This window comes from Schistocerca americana, chromosome 10, assembly GCF_021461395.2.
Source record: "Schistocerca americana isolate TAMUIC-IGC-003095 chromosome 10, iqSchAmer2.1, whole genome shotgun sequence".
Classification (NCBI taxonomy): domain Eukaryota; kingdom Metazoa; phylum Arthropoda; class Insecta; order Orthoptera; family Acrididae; genus Schistocerca; species Schistocerca americana.
Genome location: NC_060128.1, coordinates 53,951,492 through 53,971,365, shown reverse-complemented (window position 1 = coordinate 53,971,365; position 19,874 = coordinate 53,951,492). Strand labels below are relative to the sequence as shown.

General features: G+C 40.7%; 1 protein-coding gene across 1 annotated transcript in view; it reads right to left on the bottom strand.

Annotated features, from left to right (window-relative positions):
• Positions 1–456: 456 nt before the first annotated feature.
• LOC124552407 overlaps positions 457–19,874 on the bottom strand; it is a 66,523-nt gene continuing 47,105 nt past the window's right edge. The window contains exon 7 of the mRNA XM_047126670.1: positions 457–1,366. Coding sequence (XP_046982626.1) covers positions 1,129–1,366 — 238 coding nt within the window. The 3' untranslated portion in view covers positions 457–1,128. The remainder of the gene's footprint in view (positions 1,367–19,874) is intronic.

Sequence of the window (19,874 nt, the reverse complement as noted above, 5' to 3'; positions counted from 1 at the left end):
TTCAGATTCCCCTGACGTGTTTGGAATTTCCCCGATTTCCAGAACCTGTGGCAAATCTGACATCTGACTGCCACAAGTTAGGATCACCCTGTGCACCGAGCACGAGCACTCGTGACCCCTCCTCAGCTGCGTCTGCCGCCTGGGACACTGGGGAACTGCTCTCCCGTGCACGGGATGCCGTTACACAAATTACAACGGTTGTACATAGAAGAAAATAATTTAACATTACTCTTTAGTGACATAGTCCAAACACGCAGCTGAAGAAAATAATCTTGTCTTTAATCCATCCTAAATTACAAACAGACAAGATATAATACTCATATTATGCAGCTGTGGTTATACAAAGTAAATTTTACTTTAATGGTCTATAGTTCACCAGATAATGCTTCACATATTTTATTTAAGTTAAATAATCTTACACCACATTTACAGTGAAATAATCCTTTATTTGTTCCTTCTTGTAACATTAATATTTTTCACCTCTGGAAACAGAAATACTCTTTAGATGCACTACTTCAAAATCTTTGATCCAACCAATTTCACTTTACCACTTACTTATCTTCATACCCGACAGTGACTTATCAGCCAAAAACTGGTTTGTGTAACAAATAATAAATGCTGTACAGTATTACACTAGTGATGTGTGGTTCATTCGTAAAAGAGTCTGTCATGTATTTTAATCACAAAGTGGTTCCTCCAAATGAAATTTAATATTTAAAAATGGTATCTAGCAGTATCCTGATAAATATAATTAACACTTAAAATAACAAGGTAGCAGTCCTCATTTATTATTGTTTCACAGGTTTATAAAAACAAAGAAGTTTTTAAATTCGACTTACTGCAAAAAAACATTGTCAGTGCTATTTATGAATTGCTACCTGATCTGTGTAGCCATTTTATCATTTAAAAAATTTGTTTCATTGTGAATCCATTGTTGTTACAACAAGAATCAAACATTATTGCAGATTATTACAGCAGGTACTCAAACAACATTACTGTTTCTTCTACACATTTCTAAAATTATTTGTTATATTCCTTCAAAACAGTTTCCGCTTATGTTGACAAGTACCGAGAATTGTACTTTCCTATAAATTTCACATCATTTTTATACATACAGATATAGTGCTCTCAACCTCTCTCACTGTCACTGCCGCCGACGCTACTATCACTGTCGCCGTCTTCGTCACTCTCCGAACGGTCGTCCACCGCTTCGTCTGCTTCGCCGGGCCCTACATCCTCGAGTGCCTCGAAGTAGAAAGGCTGTAGCTCAGCGTGGATCGTGCCGCGGATTACGAGATTGGGCATCTGCTCGGTCAGCCCGTCTGTGGCTCTGGGGTCACCTTGGCACCCTTCGACACTCAGCTCCCTGTGACAGGAACGGGAGCACTGCTGTTACTGTGACAATGTGACCGACAACCTGAGATCCTTCTGTACTGTGAATGTTTGTACAACAGTATTAAGTATATCTCCACTTCTTAAAACTTCATCAAGTTTTGACACTGCCTTTTTACCAAGCAGCAAGCATCTCCACAATATCGAGAGATGCTCGCTGCTTGATAAAAAGTAAGACCTTGACGAGGTTTTAAGGTGTAGAGATATAATTTTAGCAACAAAGATCCATATTGTAAGGGCTACAGTCTTTCCAGTTGTTATATACAGATGTGAGACCTGGACCATTACAAATGTGGAACGAATGGCGAAGAATAAACTGCTTTGAGTTGTGGTGTTGGAGGAAACTCCTTAGAGCCCCGTGGACTTCAAAGAGAATGAATAGGTTAACATTACAGCAAATAAAACCAGAGCACTCCCTGGAAGGTCTGATGCTAAAACAAAACCTGACCTACTTTGGAGACATCATGAGAAGATATGTTTCACTGCAAAAAACTCTAATGGTGAGGAAAGGCACTAGAAGAAAAGGACGTCAGAAGGTGAAATGAATCAATCGCATCACAGAAGTAATCTGCACCAACCTGGAAAGCCTACAGGTGAAAGTGCAGGACAAAAGAAATTGGCATGCTTTGGTTCATGTGATCACAGAGAATTGGAACTGTCTAGACAAATAGAAATAGAAAGAGAGAGAGAGAGAGAGAGAGAGAGAGAGAGAGAGAGAGAGAGAGAGAGAGAGATATTGTTACAAAATTCTAATAACGTACATGAAAATTCATATTTACTCAGAGAAAAAAAAATCTTTAGGTAAGTGAAAAAGGAGGTGTGGTAGGAGCGACCGTGCACGGAGAGGGGGAGGGGGGGGGGGGTGCCAGCATGGTGGGATGGGTAGGGATAGTGGTGGCGTAGGAGAGAAATTGGGGAAATTGATGGCATGGTGGGGGGGGGGGGGGGGGGGGGAGGGGTAGAGAGGTGCGGCAGCAATGATTTGCAAAGATATAAAGCTACTGGAATTTGTTGTTCTTAATTTCACAATCCTTGGATTGTATAAATAACATGGGGAAAGTACTCAATTCTATGAATTTTGGAGAACGTTCTCAAGTTCACACAAATAAAACAAAGTGAGTATGTACTTCACCTGAGTGCGTTCTCAGCTTGAGTAAATGAGTGGGTAACCTTGCTCAACATGAAGAACATTCTCCGATTTCATACGAATAAACACAGCGAAGTTTCTCACGAGCAGAGAAAATTCTCCCGTTATTGATATGAGCTCTGTAACATAAATCAGGCTGATTAAATTCTGCAGACATTAAGTCTTACCAAGTTTTTTTAGTAAATTTAATAAATCTATGTTGCTCAGAAGGAAAAAGAAAGATATACGTAGCCCGAAGACATATTGAGTAGAGTAACTGTGTAAGTTTATATGGGTTTAACAGTAAAAACATTATTAGGGTGGTGAACTTATTTCCCAAATATCATGAAGAAAAAATGAAAACATTTTTGTGCTATTTACGAGACCCAAGTTTTCCTGACTGGTGTATGGGAAGACCAGGTACAAACCAGACAAATATGTCACTGACCTTTTCAGATGTTCATCATATTTTCGCACAGCACAGATGTTCCATTTTACTATGCTAGAAATAAGTAGGCAAATCATAAAAATTAAAAACAGGTTTATTACAAACCTAGTGAACTGTTTCTCATAACAAAACCACAAGATGACCACTTAAGTACTTGACGTGCCAACAGAATATTATGTGCCATTTAATCGAGATTACCACGTGTCAGAACACACTCGTTTTACAATCCGGAGTAGACGATAATGTGACGTATTGTTAAAATTTCATTCGCATAATGCGTTCACCTAACATCAATAAAAAAAAGTTCCCTGCATGTCGAAAATTTGTCAAGATTATCAGAAAATGTATTTTCATAAACCATCCGTAATCTTCTTAATAATCTGTTGCCGCACAAAAAAGTGAAAACACAATGAAATTTTATGCAACTCTTCCCAAACACAGTGATGCTACAGTTCCATATTTGTACACTGAATAGTTTGCATATTTCAGCAAGCTGAACGAAATGCAAGATAAAGAGTACGTTCTGTGCCCGGTGCAGACAACACAACGCGGAGAACAGATTCGAGCAGGTGGTGAGATAGTGAGAATGAACTCCCTCATCAGAAAATATGCTCTGAACATTTTGTTCATACAATATAAAGAACTTCCTCAGAGCACGTTCACTCAGAAAATCTTCTCCAAAGAATGTTCTCTTTTTTATCCGTACGACCTCTTTAGTGTTTGCACCCTTATTCACTTCCTACAAAGCCAACAACTTCTCCTCTCCACTCCAGAATCACCTGTTGTAAGCATCCTCAAGACTTTCTTCCTCTCCTCCATTACAGATAACTCAGTAGGCTTCAGTCCACACTGTCATCGACAGCCCGATCGCACCACACGGGCCACACCTCCAAAAGACTATCGGAGTTGGTCCTTCACACTGTGTACGGTAAGAAGATTGGTGATGGGGAATGTGGAACAGGTAAAACGAAGCAGATGCCATCCCCAGAGCCCAACACTGACTTCTCGGTGGTTTTGTTCGGGCCAGGCAAGTCGCAGGAGGGACCATCAGAGGAAGAAATACTTGAAGGAACTGCAAAAGAAATCAGCAGAACTACAGCATCGGCACACTTCAGGGAAGCAATGACACAAGAGTTTTGAGACTGTACGTATAACACCGTATCAATGTAAGATGGCTTCAGCTACTAATTCAGATGTTAAAGGCATCAGTGCGAAGGATATTCTTGTATTAGTAAATAAGTCATTTAGTGGAGCTCCAAACTTAGGGATTTCACAGACAATGTGAATGCAGGATTTCAAGTAGTCCAATCAGATGACAAACCATTGCTACTTCACAATATAAGTCTAAAATTATGGCAAAAGCTACAGCAAAATTAACTGTCCGGGATAATTATAACTAGAATCGAGTGAATATAATCGGGGAAGAAAATTATACAGATAAGTGCAGCATAGGCTATTATGCTTGTAGGCCTGTCAGGCCAGACAACACACAGGGAAAGCAATTGCATCATCGGTTAATCGGATAGATGAAGTTTAGAAATCATTCGGAGAGGCCGTCACCAGTGACACGGGCAGCACAACCGTGAGGTGCATCGAGACTGGTGCGGATACTGGGACAGGATCGCTCCGTGCAGGGCCTAGCGAGTGATAGGATTCAGGCAGCTGTACGAAGACACGCCGATTAAATTAGGTTAGGCACCACAGCAGAAGAGGTGTTGTGAGAGGAAAGTGCCCTACTCTCCGTGAAAGAAAAAGGATCTATTCCTGAGAGTGAAGGAAGTCTAAACTCTAAGTAACAGAGGGAAGATGATGACACTGAGTGCAGATGGGTCACACGGCTAGAGACTGTGGAAAGTCAAAGAGGAACACGAGGGTAGACGGTGAAGGCAGAAGAAGCAAAAGGCTCTCAGAAATATTGTTACCACTGTGACAAACCAGGTCACACAAATGCAGGCTTAAAAAGATAACCATTTGTGAAAAATGTAAAAGGCTAGACCCCAATTCAATGAGAAATTAGGGGCTGTGCCCACAAGTGAAATGGAAAACTAATAGTGTGTTACACGAGGAATACACATCTTACTGTGACAAAATGCCCAAATGTTAAGAGTCACAGATTTTGGAGCAAGAAACAAAATTGCAGTGGAATATCGCTACAAATTAGGAAGTCAGTTACAGTTATCAATAGATATCAGGGCACATATGAAGTCGGTTTGATAAGTCAGGTAAAATAAGTGAGAAAAATGTTTGTTTCGTAAATAACTCAACTTATTTCTCAACATATTCTGCTTGGAAGGATATAAACTTGGTCCAGGGATCCACCAACTTTTTCATCCCACTGCAAAATACTTGTTGATTGCAACTATCACTTCCTCATTTGATGAAAATTTCTTACCAGCAAGCCAAAGTGTCAAGCAAGGGAACAAGGTGAAGTCACTTGGGACTAAGTATGGTGAATAGGGTGGATGAGGAACCAATTCAAAGTCCAATTCATGCATTTTCACCATTGTTATCGCTGATGGGTGGGATGGTGCATTATCCTGGTGAAAGGACCATTTTTTGTGGTTAAACTTGGGTCTTTTCTCCACCAACACAAGTTTCAGATGATGCAACAATGAAGCATAAACAGGTCCAGCTACGGCTGTGCCTTTTTCCAAGTAATCCTTGGGAATCCCAAGAAACAGTGACCATCACCTCACCATCTGACAAAATGGTCTTTGCATTCTTCAGTGGACTGTTACCAGCCTTTTGTCAACTGTTTTGTCTGCCATTTCGACTCTGGTGTGTAATGATGGATCCAGCTTTCATCAATAATCGCAAATCAGGAAAAGTGGATGGCAAAAAGGATCTATGAATATGACGGTAAGCTCCACATGACAGACATAAGGTGAAAAAGTGTAAATCACAGAATGGTGAAGGAAAAAGTTAAAAATGCAAATCAAAGGCAAGTTGTGAGACGACACGTTATGAGTTACCTATAAGGCAAACTAGTGGGGCATCAGAAAGTGATGTGAAAGTAGCTCATAGCAAAGAAAAACATAAGAACGTGTGTAGAAACAGGGTTGAATCCCAGTAATGAAAAAAAAAAGATTATTCCCAAACAAGAAGAAATGCCAAGTGTGCATACAGCCAAATTTATGGTACTATTAGAGCAAGGGAAATATATTTTCAGTGTACTAATTACAAGTGAGGCCAAGTGGAATCTGAGTACAGTGAAAGTTTTAGGTGAACTGATAAGACAAAGTGACACCAACATGAGCCACACAGGGAGCAATTAACGGCATGAGCACAAAAGGAAATCTCACTGCACAAGTTAGAGAAATGATCTGAATGGTCAGTTGGATAAAGAAGACTGATATGAATTGTATGGCATATGGTGAGGTATTTTATCTAAAAGGTGACAATTTGGCATTCACATAAATGGTAAGGCATGCATTCCCTATATTGCCAAAAAAACAAAGGAAAGGTACAGCCCTACAGAATACTGGAAGCACAAAAGGTGGTATTACAGGAGCAAATTGAGAAAATGGTTAATGGGGATATAATTGTTCAGAGAACCTGAAAAGTACCCACAGACACCTGTGGGATAGGGAAATATAGAATGAAATCTCAGTGGGGGAAGCCTTCCCCATCCCCAACATAAGTGAGATACTGGACAAACTGGGGAAAGCCAAGTATTTCTCCACTATTTTAATAGATTCAGCAGATAGAGGAAAACACAGCATTCACTGCAAATTATCAGCACTAAGAGTCCAAAAGGATGCCAATGGGGCAAAGAATGCATCAAGTATATTTCAAAGACTAGTGAATGTTGCTTTGGCAAGATTGCATGGGACAAAGTGTTTCAATGCACTCAGATGACGTAACTTGCTAAGGTAGTTCAGTAAAGGAATGTGATGAGAAGTTGCGGGAAAATATTGGATGGTTTAAGGGCACCTAGGTTAAAGTTACACCAGATTGTGTGAATTTCTGAGAGAGAGGTAATATTCTTAGGACACAAAATAACAAAGAAAGATGTGGAGCCAGGTGATCATTATGTGAAGAGGTGGAGAACAGTTCTGAAATCCATGACAGGATTTAAAGGATATTTAGGGGTGGCTGAATATTAAAACTGTGAATCCATTGTATAATCGCTGAACTGGGAGATCTGCCACAAGCAGCATTTGAGGAACTGAGAGATTAGTAAATCCTCCCATACTGAGCTACCCTGATTTCAAGAAACCATAACACTGGTGCTGCAGATACCAGCACAGAACTATTCGGAGCAGTTCTGTCACGAAGGGAGATAGATTCAGATTTGCCAGTCAACTGTGCCCCACGGTTGTTGGATAAGGCTGAAACTAAGGTAGAGTGCTTAGCAATTGTATGGCCACAAAACAGTGCAGACCACACATTTAGGAAGATTTTACCATAGTAACAGATCACGAGCCACTGACACGGACTTTTGATGTCGAAGGTCTGTTGCTGAGATTACTGAAATGGTGGTTGGAACTAGAGGAATATTTTTTTTACACTGTGTATAAACCCAGAAATCTTAATGCAAATGCTGATACATCAGTGGTGGCCAGTGGTATCTGAAGCTGGGTGTTGCACCAAAGTTTCAATGTTACATTTTTATACGAGATGGTTACAAGGAAGAAAATTCTTTTATCGGTGCCTCGCTTCCCGACATTTGTTACAATTTAAACATCCTGACAATTCGTGCTGTATGAATGCCAGAAACTTCAATTTTTTAAATCCAAGTTATGATCCTGAAAAAAGTGAGAAATACATCTGACAGAAAAATATCTGTAGCAAAGAGCATGCTATGATTTATCAACTATCTAGAAAAACTATTGAATGAGCTACATTCCTAGTAGAACTGAAACACACTCATCATTTAACGAACTTGTCTTACTTGTATTGAAACTTTGCCATTCCATTTTTCACTGACAAACTCTTCAGTCACACACCAATTGCAGTCTGTAATCTGCATCGGGAGACCTCTTTCGGCGGAAAGCATCGCTGAGGCCGTCAACCTTTCCTCACTCGGAGTTATGTAAGAATAAATTTATTATTTTCAAAGTTGAAAAGCAGCCTTTCGGTTCGACCGATGTCAAGGGAATTGTGAGAATTACCTTCAACAGTTTAGACTACTTAGTGAACATCTTCCCTGGGTTGTTAGTTGTCAGACTCAACTAGACTAACTGCACCAGATAATGATCTACATTCTTGTGCTAGGTAGATAAAAGATAGTTAACAATATAGTTTCAGCTTATCCAAAAATGATGACAATGAACACATTTCCTTTAAGGTATCTTCAGGATATCTTAAAAAGATACAAGGGGAACTTAACACGAAAAAACAATGAAGCAGCTACAAGATGATGTGAAAAAATACAATGATCTATAACATCAATCACGTTGCACACCACCTTTGCCTTTCTTTTCTACTCACATCAGGCTATTCCAAATTCATTCTCTTCACTGATAAATCAGTAGATTCATTAGTAATCAACAGATTCAATGCCATTGGTGATACCAATTACTTCTCAAATCTCGATAACATTTATTTAAAATGTCGAAATGATCTTATGGGCCAGCACGCATTGATTCTCCGTACCGTAACTGACCAAACAGAACTCTGGCAAATGGCATAACTTAACTAGAAAATTCCAACCAATAACTGAAACGGGTACCGTGTGGCCCCCGCTACATAAGTTCTGAGGGTGCTCGCATTGGACAAATGAAACATGTAAAATAAATAAAAAATTACATGCAACTTGTACCGGCTCTACAATTTTAATTTATAACAGTTGCTGTTCCCCTGCAGGCAAATGTCTGTGCTCACTGATAATTTAAGATATGATTGAAACGAACATTTTTATGACGAAGAGCCTGGCAAATTGTAGTTTCACTTCTTATAGAATCACCTTCCAGTATGTGATTTATACATTGTTGGAGTAATGAACTGCGTTTACAAATTGAGATCGAAAAATCCACTGGACAAGATCGAGGGAAATGCTTTCTCACTAAGTCACCGAGGATAGTGGTCCACTGTGCACTCTACGAAAAGAATGGACATATTCTCTGAAAACTCAAAATAAATAAATAAATAAATCATACTGCAATTGATTGATGCCACTTTGCTCATTATAAGATTAACTTCATCAGCACAGCAATGTACACATTCTGCATTAGGACAATTTTTACACAACAGTTTGTACCCCACCCGAGGAAACAGCCATAACAGATGCCTGTCTGTGCAAGTATTTTTGGTGAGTCTGATTTACTTTTTCCCTATTCAATTCTTCTAGCAAAGTCACAGCGAACATCTGTGCACTGTGTTCACAAGGAGATAGGAAACTCTAGAACCTCTGGGTCTCAATACGTAACAGTATACAACAGCCATCTGAAATACGTTTGATCTGTTTGTTTCATCTGCTATAACAGCTAAAAATTATGATTCCTTATTTGCTTTGAAATTTCTTCTTGGTATACATCCAACATAATTTGGAAAAGTTCACTTTGAATAGTTTTGAAGGTTCCTTTGAAAACAGTTGCCTTACCCAAATTATCTTTCAGTGCTGCATTCAATCCAGAAGTAAAATTAGTCAGGGTTTGATAACAATTCAGTTTTATCATGATCCCTTAAGGCCAATTCGAAGGAACCACAGAAATATATTTAGCCCAGACCTATTACACCCAACTTCTTCTACTACGCAAACTGACGGTGGAGGGAGGAGAAATAAACATACGGGGATGGTACTAAGATATCAGTCGTATCAGGACTTTGTGCAAAATAAGTTGTGACGAGGGATAATGTGCACGCAACTGGGACTCAAACCTGGGATCTCCCGCTTACTAGGTAGTCGCATTAACCACTGTGTGACCCGGACAGACCGTTTATCACAAATGCACAGACTATCTCAGCTGACCTGCACTCCCACCTAGTGCCGCCTATCCACAGCCCCCACCCGTGTCGTCCACACTCACTACATTTAGATTCCTGCTGGAGATTGAACGTAAATGTGCATCTGCACTGAAGGTTGTGATTTCAGTGCCCATCGTGGCAGATCGGTTATACAAATGTGTGACGTCTGTTCTTTCGGACACGTCATTCTCGGCAATTTTCCTTCTCGATGCACTACTCGGTTGTTCAGCTATTTTGTATTTGAGCAGCTGAAGATTCGTGCTTTTGTACTTTGGTACTCAGATGGTTTACGTCTGTAACCCTCACTTTTGTCCACAAGGGTTCAACATCATACAGGCATGGGAAGCAAAATAATGCATTTTTAAATTCACAGCCACACAACCAATCACTATTTTTACAAATATTCATTTTAAACGCTGTCCTAAACTGTCAATTTCCAGTATTAATATTTTGCACGGTGTTTAAAATTGGTTACACTTTGCAAACTAGGAACTGTGTGACGAGCTAGTTCTCACTGTACAGAACATATTATATGCAACAGTGCACAGAAAAATGCAGTATCGAGAACCGATACACTCGATCACCTCGAAACGCCACCACAACGTATACACACGAGGTTCTCGGAGATAATATTTCTAAATGTGATAAGTAAAAACATTAGGACTTCAGTAACAGCTACAATTGCAATATTCCAGTCATTTTTCCAAATGCCACTACATTAAATCTGCGCTCAATTTACAACTGAAAAACTATAAACTCCAGTTATGCTGATGAGAAAAAAATTTCTCCGAATTTCTACCTTCAAAACTAATTTGTCAAAAAACAAAACTATCACAACCGATGTTAAAAGATCGGTATTCTTAACTTTGTGGATGGTGGAATGGCACACTCTAGTGGCCTCGATGACAAATGAATGAGAGAAAGCTGGCAGACACGTCGTCCATAGAGTGGTGCCTTCTGACGGGACATTAGGAACTGTCTCGAGTCAGGGAATTTGCGTGCCGACTGCGTTACTCTCCGACGTCACTGGCACATGAGCCACCTGTTGCCATGGACGGGCGTCGACTCGACTCGTACCCGCTCCGAGTACGGTGGTGTGCACTGTCTGCACAGAGTTGGAGTAAGAGAGAAAACTCCGAGTTTGCTTCGAGCCTTGCAGCATTTTCACGTCTGTTATCGAGGTGACAAGATGTCAGGTAACCGAAGACTGTATATTGTAACATCTATTACAGCACATATTAGGCTTCCTAAACCAAATAATTACAAGAAAAGTGGACATATGACGTGTAAAATTACTGGGAGCTGGGCAACATTGCAACAATAACATGCGTCCTCATTGTGATGCATTGAGCCGAATGTGGTCAGACAATGTAGAGGGCACGAAAGAACGAGACACAGAGTGGTTAGGGAAAATTAAGAACGTGTGAAGAAAATGAACTAGACACAGAGGAAAAGGTTGAACTAGTGTTAGGCAGTCATCAGAGGATGCACAGAAACTTAGGCCAAATAGAAAACTATAATTAATGGAAAGGCATGAAAAGAGGAACACATTAGGAACTATTACAAATGTCAAAGAAATAAGTTCACACAGAGAAGAGGGTACATAAGTTATTAAGGAGCCAGAAAACTGTGACGACAGCATTTCACTGACAAACGGGGTGCTCTAGAGAACTCGTAGGACACTGGTGGAATATATATGACACTTCGTTAGAGAGGACCACTGTACTTGGAACATATTGGAACAGTATACTGTTTCTGTATTTAATATGCCTCACAGTAGCAAAGTATCAACGAAAATAATCAGTTTTTGAAACAAACAAGTAACTGGATAGAAAAAAAATTTATTCATCATGTGGTGGCAGGAGAACACACGTGAAAAAGGTATTACAGTTTGCAAGCTTTTGGAGCCACTTGCTCCTTCTCCTAACAGAAGGGTCGAAGGGGGAGGGAGAGCAGTGAAGGATCCTTCTCCTGGCAGAAGGGTCGAAGGGGAAGGGAGAGCGGTGAAGGAGGAGGACTGGTAAGGTTTAGGAAAAGGAGTAGAGTTTGGAGGAGTCACGCAGAACGTCTGGTCGGAGGAAGACTTACCGGACAGGAGGAGACGGAAAGACTGACCGTTATAGACTGCAGTGGACAAGATTCAAAAATCTGAGAGCTTAAACACGGTAGATACAGTAATACGAGAAACAGAGAATACTGCTGTAACATCGTGCACGAGCTAATAAATGCGGAAAGCTAAGTGCACTGTATGTGGTACAGGTGGGATGGGGATTGCAAAAAATAGAAGGTTAGAAAATGAAAGATGTGGAAAACTAATCTATCCAATTACTTATATTTTCACAGTAGCAATGGCTATACATTGTTGGCATAAATTTATGGGAGACAAGTACACATTCCAGGAGTCATAAAGACAGAGGAATGAACTGTTATGCATATCAGCCAACTAGAATGCTGCAAGAAGCACATCCAGTAGCACGAGAAAGGATAAAAGAAATGAAGGAAACCAGTAAGGCTCACACGAAGAGTTGGAGAATCGAAGAATATTTAGGATGCTTCTTTTGTTTGATGAGACCGTAAGAAGGTGTCATTCTAAGAAGCTAGCTGCACAATTCCGTGGACCGTACAAAGTGATTGCAGATGACCTATCCGATGTGACAATTAAGACGTACAGAACTACGCAATGGAAGTACATGCGAAATCCCAAAATTAAACTTTTTCTGTGCTGTGTCCCAATGTCAAGTGTTCAGACTATTTTGTTCTGCTGAAGCTACCATAGCAGGGGTAGCTTATCTGGATATATTACCAGAACGGCTCTTTCATCAGTTAAAAGGTGACCCTGAAAACTTTACTCGGCAACAACAACGGGCCCCTATCTGTCGGCACGTTTTTGTACGAGCACAGTCGAACATCGAAGCCTTTGACCGCTGGACTGGTGCTAATAACTGATATGACGAGGACACTGTTCTGCTGGCCTCGACCCCTGTGATTTTTTTCCTTTGGGCTTTGTAAAAGATCTTGTCTGCTTTGTGCCACTATCTAATGATCTGCCAGAGTTGAGACACAGAACTGAAGGGGCTGTTGTTGCTTCCATTACTCTGGACTTATTACCCAAAGTGTGGGAATATTTGTATAAAAAACTGTTATAATATACCACTGAAACGGGACATTCCTTTACAGACAGACTGTACTTTAACACGGACTTTATTATCTACATTGAGGACAGGAACTGATTAACATCAGCTACGTTGTGGGCGACACGTGCAGAGCAGTTGTGTAATGTTATTCAATACTATAACTGCAGTGACAGGATGCAGCGCACACACACTGAACATCACTTGCTTCATGACTCAAAGCACTATGGAGATGCATCAGGACCATTATTTCAATGAGCTTCTGGATTTAAATTCTTTACGACAGGGTGTACATGCGGACAATTTAGGGGGAGGGGGGGGGGGGGGAGATAAATAAATAAATAAATAAGAAAAAACCACGTAGATTTTCCCCTGTTAAAAATACACTTTTTCTGGGTGAAAATGTACTATACCCTGAGAGAAAGTACATTTTTCCTTGTTAAGTGCCAGTATATTTTCCTTCGAAGCTGTAAAACTTTTCAATTCTTTGACTGGTAAACGTTTTATACACCAGCACAGAACTTCCAGCATTTTAGGAAACAAAATCCAGCAAGAAAACAATGCGTTCTGGAAAGCTCTTTGCCGTGGGGCAACATAAACATTGTATATACTGGTATTACAAAAGTATAAATACGAATTCCAGCACATACAGCACAGTAGCTTTTGGAGCAGTGAAATTTAGACTGTGCTGCACAATGCACTTCCGTTAACCAATTATAGCTTGTGTCACACAACCTAGACAGCCGACGACAGCAGATATTCGGAGCACGGTACGGAGAAGATGAGACAATTTACTTGTAAAATGAGCTGGAAAAAAGCAAACAAGTATTGCTACGACTGCGACATATCCCCCTACGTGTGAGAAAACTTTGGAAATCCAATTACGTGTGAAATTGCTGAACTCATCCTTCATTTTTTTTTTTCGTTTTCTAAAGGATAATCATACTTCTGCCATTGTTTTTGCATAATCTGTAATCTACGAAAGAACTGAAATAAATATGAAAAACTAACCTTGAAGCTTGGTCTCTTTTTAGCATGTGTTAAACACAAACACACCATTAAAATTTTAAATAATGGCATAAATGGCTGGTCTTTTTTAAAGTGGCTGGCTCTCAAAATGTTTAAGTTTCGAATGACAGTGAAACACTTCACAATTTAATTAATTCATCGCATATTCTCACATGTCTTGTGTAAAAGGAAATTTACTTTGAAAGCAGTGCTTCTCAAATAACCATTCACAATATTTTCCCACAGCTTGTTAGAAATATAAACACCTGTGATGTCACTCTCATCAAAAGCAATTTGTTCTTACAAAGTTTTCACAGTCTTAACTTTTGCTTTGGTGTTATTCTCTGGTTTATGTTTTACTGCTGCAGTATTATTCTGCAGGAGTGGGCTACAGTAAAATTATTTGTTAGAATATCAGTTTTTATCAGTCAAAACTACAAAAATTGATCTGAAAATTAAAACAATGAAAAATTCCCAAAATTCTAACAAATTGCTGGACTTTTCCCAGATGAAAAAGTTCCGCCATTTTTTCTAGATTTCCTGGCCGTGAGAACGAGCACATAACTCCACAGAATACAGACTGCCACGCAACTGTGATACCAAATAGGAGAACAGCAGCTGTTGTAATTCAGAGAAGTAGCAGTGATTCTGACTGACATTTCTTCAAATGATCACTGTGTGTGCACGGACTGGAGGAGTACATCATCAACACTTGCCACACTTTGGGACGGTACCGTATCTACAAAGATCTACAGTGACATAAATGGTTGCACTAGTGCGTCATGTGCAATTTCCTATTCAGACATAAATCACAGCACCCTTTCAACAAATCTAAGCTTTCTGTGCATCTTTCCTAGTAATGTTTTGCCTGATCACCATATTTCATATAACTTCTTACTATTACCCATTAATGCATATACAATGTCATACACTCAAGACGTTTGCTACTAATCTTATAAGCAGATACTACACAGCTCTCTCTCTCTCTCTCTCTCTCTCTCTCTCTCTCTCTCACACACACACACACACACACACACACACACACACACACACACACAGAGTCATTATTTTACATTTATCCTTATTTAACACTGATACAGAACTGCAAGAGAAGTTATTTATTTTCCCCACATGCTATCTGAGACAGAACACAGAGAAAGCCCGAGTGCTTCTATATTTTTGAACCCTTTGCCACACAAACGTAAACTGCAGGAAAAGGATAGATTACTATTCACCATAAGTATGACACGTTAACATCTCAGTCCATCCCTATGCCACTCCCCGTCCTGGGCCACAGCTACAGGGATCGTATCACTGTGGAGACCCTGGTGCAGGACCAGCCCAATCCACCTCCCAGCATTTTCAATTCCAGTTCCGTCACAGCCTCATCCTAGCCCACCAGAGGCCAGGCCGTCCGAGAAAGCAGCCACGTCATCTACTAGCTCTGCAATCACTGCACAGCTTTCTATATCGGTATGAGACAAACGGGCACCGCCAATCTGGGGGGCGAGAGTGAAGTAGCACCACGTGGTACAACTTGCAGGTGCACATAATGTGCTGGATTTTGACGGCTGCTTCACTACTCGAGCCGTGTGGATCCTACCCTCCAACACCAGCTTTTCCGAACTGCAAAAATGAGCATTATCCTTACAAGACATTCTCCACTCCCTCCCGAAATTATAGCTGCCTGAACATACAGTAACCTACTGTCGCTACTGTTTCCATCCCCTCTGTCCTTCCACCTCCTCCATTTTCGTGTCCTCTCACCCTCGCTGTGTGCCTCCCTCTGCCAATGCACCTGACCATCCTTTCCCCTCCTCTTCTCCTCTTTTTCAATCTTTCCCCTCCCTCCACCTCCCAACACTGCACCTGCCAGTATTGCTGTACCTCCACCTAGTCCCTACATGCCCCGCCCGTCTTCTTCTCTCCCCCCACCTGTTGTTGTGGTCTTCAGTCCTGAGACTTGTTTGATGCAGCTCTCCATGCGACTCTATCCTGTGCAAGCTTCTTCATCTCCCAGTACCTACTGCAACCTACATCCCTCTGAATCTGGTTAGTGTATTCATCTCTTGGTCTCCCTCTACGATTTTTACCCTCCACGCTGCCCTCCAATACTAAATTGGTGATCCCTTGATGCCTCAGAACATGTCCTACCAACTGATCCCTTCTTCTAGTCAAGTTGTGCCACAAACTCCTCTTCTCCCCAATTCTATTCAGTAACTCCTCATTAGTTATGTGATCTACCCATCTAATCTTCAGCATTCTTCTGTAGCACCATTTTTCGAAAGCTTCTATTCTCTTCTTGTCCAAACTATTTATCGTCCATGTTTCACTTCCATACATGGCCACACTCGATACAAATACTTTCAGAAACAACTTCCTCACAAATCTATACTCGATTTTAACAAATTTCTCTTCTTCAGAAAAGCTTTCCTTGCCACTGCCAGTCTACATTTTATATCCTCTCTACTTCGACCATCATCAGTTATTTCGCTTCCCAAATAGCAAAACTCATTTACTACTTTAAGTGTCTCATTTCCTAATCTAATTCCCTCAGCATCACCAGACTTAATTCGACTACATTCCATTATCCTCGTTTTGCTTTTGTTGATGTTCATCTTATATCCTCCTTTCAAGACACTGTCCATTCCGTTCAACTGCTCCTCCAAGTCCTTTGCTGTCTCTGACAGAATTACAATGCCATCGGTGAACCTCAAAGTTTTTATTTCTTCTCCATGGATTTTAATACCTACTCCGAACTTTTCTTTTGTTTCCTTTACTGCTTGCTTAATATACAGACTGAATAACATCGGGGAGAGGCTACAACCCTGTCTTACTCCCTTCCCAATCACTGCTTCCCTTTCATGTCCCTCGACTCTTATAACTACCATCTGGTTCCTGTACAAATTGTAAATAGCCTTTTGCTCCCTGTATTTTACCCCTGCCACCTTTAGAATTTGAAAGAGAGTATTCCAGTCAACATTGTCAAAAGCTTTCTCTAAGTCTACAAATGCTAGAAACGTAGGTTTGCCTTTCCTTAATCTTTCTTCTAAATAAGTCGTAGGGTCAGTATGGCCTCACGTGTTCCAACATTCCTACGGAATCCAAACTGATCTTCCCCGAGGTCGGCTTCTACCAGTTTTTCCATTTGTCTGTAAAGAATTCGTGTTAGTAGTTTGCAGCTGTGGCATATTAAATGGATAGGTCAGTAGTTCAAACAAATTTCAGGCTTGCAGCCGGTCGTCGTTCAATACTTCGCACGATATGTCAACTGGGCACCTGCCAGTCACCTTCAGCTGAGCCATCGTAGACTGTCGAAAACGTCCTTCATTCCACAATATATAGCGTACTGTAACTATTCTGCGCATGCATCGAAAACTTGATAGTTGAACCACACTGCCCGCCGGCCGCGCCCTCGCTGGTGAATAGCGGAACTCAGTCGCCCTCTGCGTTGCTGTTTGCCACGGCCGCCGACGCACTCGGTTGTCTTCGATTTGAGCAAATCGTGGAGATGACAGGATTCCATGCACTGTCCAGCTGGTAGCCGCTGTCACAGTTTAACAGATTTTTCGCCAGTCGTATTTCTACGGATTCTTCAATAACGGAGTCCCAGAAAGACGTTGCTGTAGACAAAATCATTGTTTTCTCATACTCCATTGAATGTCCAGTAGAAATACAATGTTCAGCAGAGGATTCTTGCTATTTTAAAGGAAGTGTTACCAACAAAAGGAAGAAAAGCTAAAGATGGTTCTGGCATGTTCTCCTCTTTATTCTCTTCCTGCTTCTTAGTTTTAATTGTTAGTGCCCTGTTAATCTGCCGGATGGCATACCCATTTTCGCTGAGTACTGTCTTTAGATGGGCGAATTCTTGAGGTAAGCTATCTAGATCTGAGACAGTATGAGCTCTATGAACAAGTGTTTTAAGCAAATTCATGGTTTGTGATGGGTGATGGCAACTCGATGCTTGCAGGTACAAATCAGTACAAGTGGGTTTCCGGTAAACTGAATGCCCTAGAGAACCATCATTCTTCCTTCGACCAGGACATCCGAGAAAGGCAAACAACCATCTTTCTCTATTTCCATGGTGAACAGGATGTTGCTATGAATGGAGTTGAGGTGATGTAGAAACTCCATTAATTTATCTTCTACATGAGGCCACACTATGAAAGTGTCATCCACATACCGCCAAAAAACAGTTGGCTTCAGGGCAGCTGATTCAAGCGCTCTCTCTTCAAAATCCTTCATAAAAAGGTTGGCCACCAAAGGAGACAGGGGGCTACCCATGGCGACACCGTCAGTCTGTTCAAAATATTCTTGATTAAACATAAAATAAGTTAAAATTCACAGGATAGATCGGTAATTTTCACATCTGCCAACACCTGCTTTCTTTGGGATTGTAATTATTATATTCTTCTTGAAGTCTGAGGGTATTTCGCCTGTCTCATACGCTTTGCTCACCAGATGGTAGAGTTTTGTCAGGACTGGCTCTGCCAATGCCATCAGTAGTTCTAATGGAATGCTGTCTACTCCTGGGGCCTTGTTTCGACTCGGGTCTTTCAGTGCTCTGTCAAACTCTTCACGCAGTATCGTACCTCCCATTTCATCTTCATCTACATCCTCTTCTATTTCCATAATATTGTCCTCAAGTGCATCACCCTTGTATAGACCCTCTATATACTCCTTCCACCTTTCTGCTTTCCCTTCTTTCCTTAGAGCTGGGTTTCCATCTGAGCTCTTGATATTCATACAAGTGGTTCTCTTTTCTCCAAAGGTCTCTTTAATTTTCCTGTAGGCAGTATCTATCTTACCCCTAGCAAGATAAGCCTCTACATCCTTACATTTGTCCTGTAGCCATCCCTGCTTAGCCATTTTGCACTTCCTGTCGATCTCATTTTTGAGACGTTTGTATTCCTTTTTGCCTGCTTCATTTTCTGCATTTTTATATTTTCTCCTTTCATCAATTAAATTCAATATTTCTTCTGTTACCCAAGGATTTCTACTAGCCGTTGTCTTTTTACCTACTTGGTACTCTGCTGCCTTCACTACTTCATCCCTCAGAGCTACCCATTCTTCTTCTACTGTATTTCTTTCCCAAATTCCTGTCAATTGTTCCCTTACGCTCTCCCTGAAACTCTGTACAACCTCTGGTTTAGTCAGTTTATCCAGGTCCCATTTCCTTAAATTCCCACCTTCTTGCAGTTTCTTCAGTTTTAATCTATAGTTCATAACCAACAGATTGTGGTCAGAGTCCACATCTGCCCCTGGAAATGTCTTGTAATTTAAAACCTGGTTCCCAAATCTCTGTCTTACCATTATATAATCTATCCGATACCTTCTAGTATCTCCAGGATTCTTCCATGTATACAACCTTCTTTCATGATTCTTGAACCAAGTGTTAATTTTGATTAAGTTATGCTCTGTGCAAAATTCTACCAGACGGCTTTCTCTTTCATTCCTTACCCCCAATCCATATTCACCTACTATGTTTCCTTCTCTCCCTTTTCCTACTCTCGAATTCCAGTCACCCATGACTATTAAATTTTCATCTCCCTTCACTACCTGAATAATTTCTTTTATCTCATCATACATTTAATCAAATTCTTCATCATCTGCAGAGCTAGTTGGCATATAAACTTGTACTACTGTAGTAGGCGTGGGCTTCGTGTCTATCTTGGCCACAATAATGCGTTCACTATGCTGTTTGTAGTAGCTTACCTGCACTCCTATTTTCCTATTCATTATTAAACCTACTCCTGCGTTACCCCTATTTGATTTTGTATTTATAACCCTGTATTCACTTGATCAAAACTCTTGTCCCTCTTGCCACCGAACTTCACTAATTCCCACTATATCTAACTTT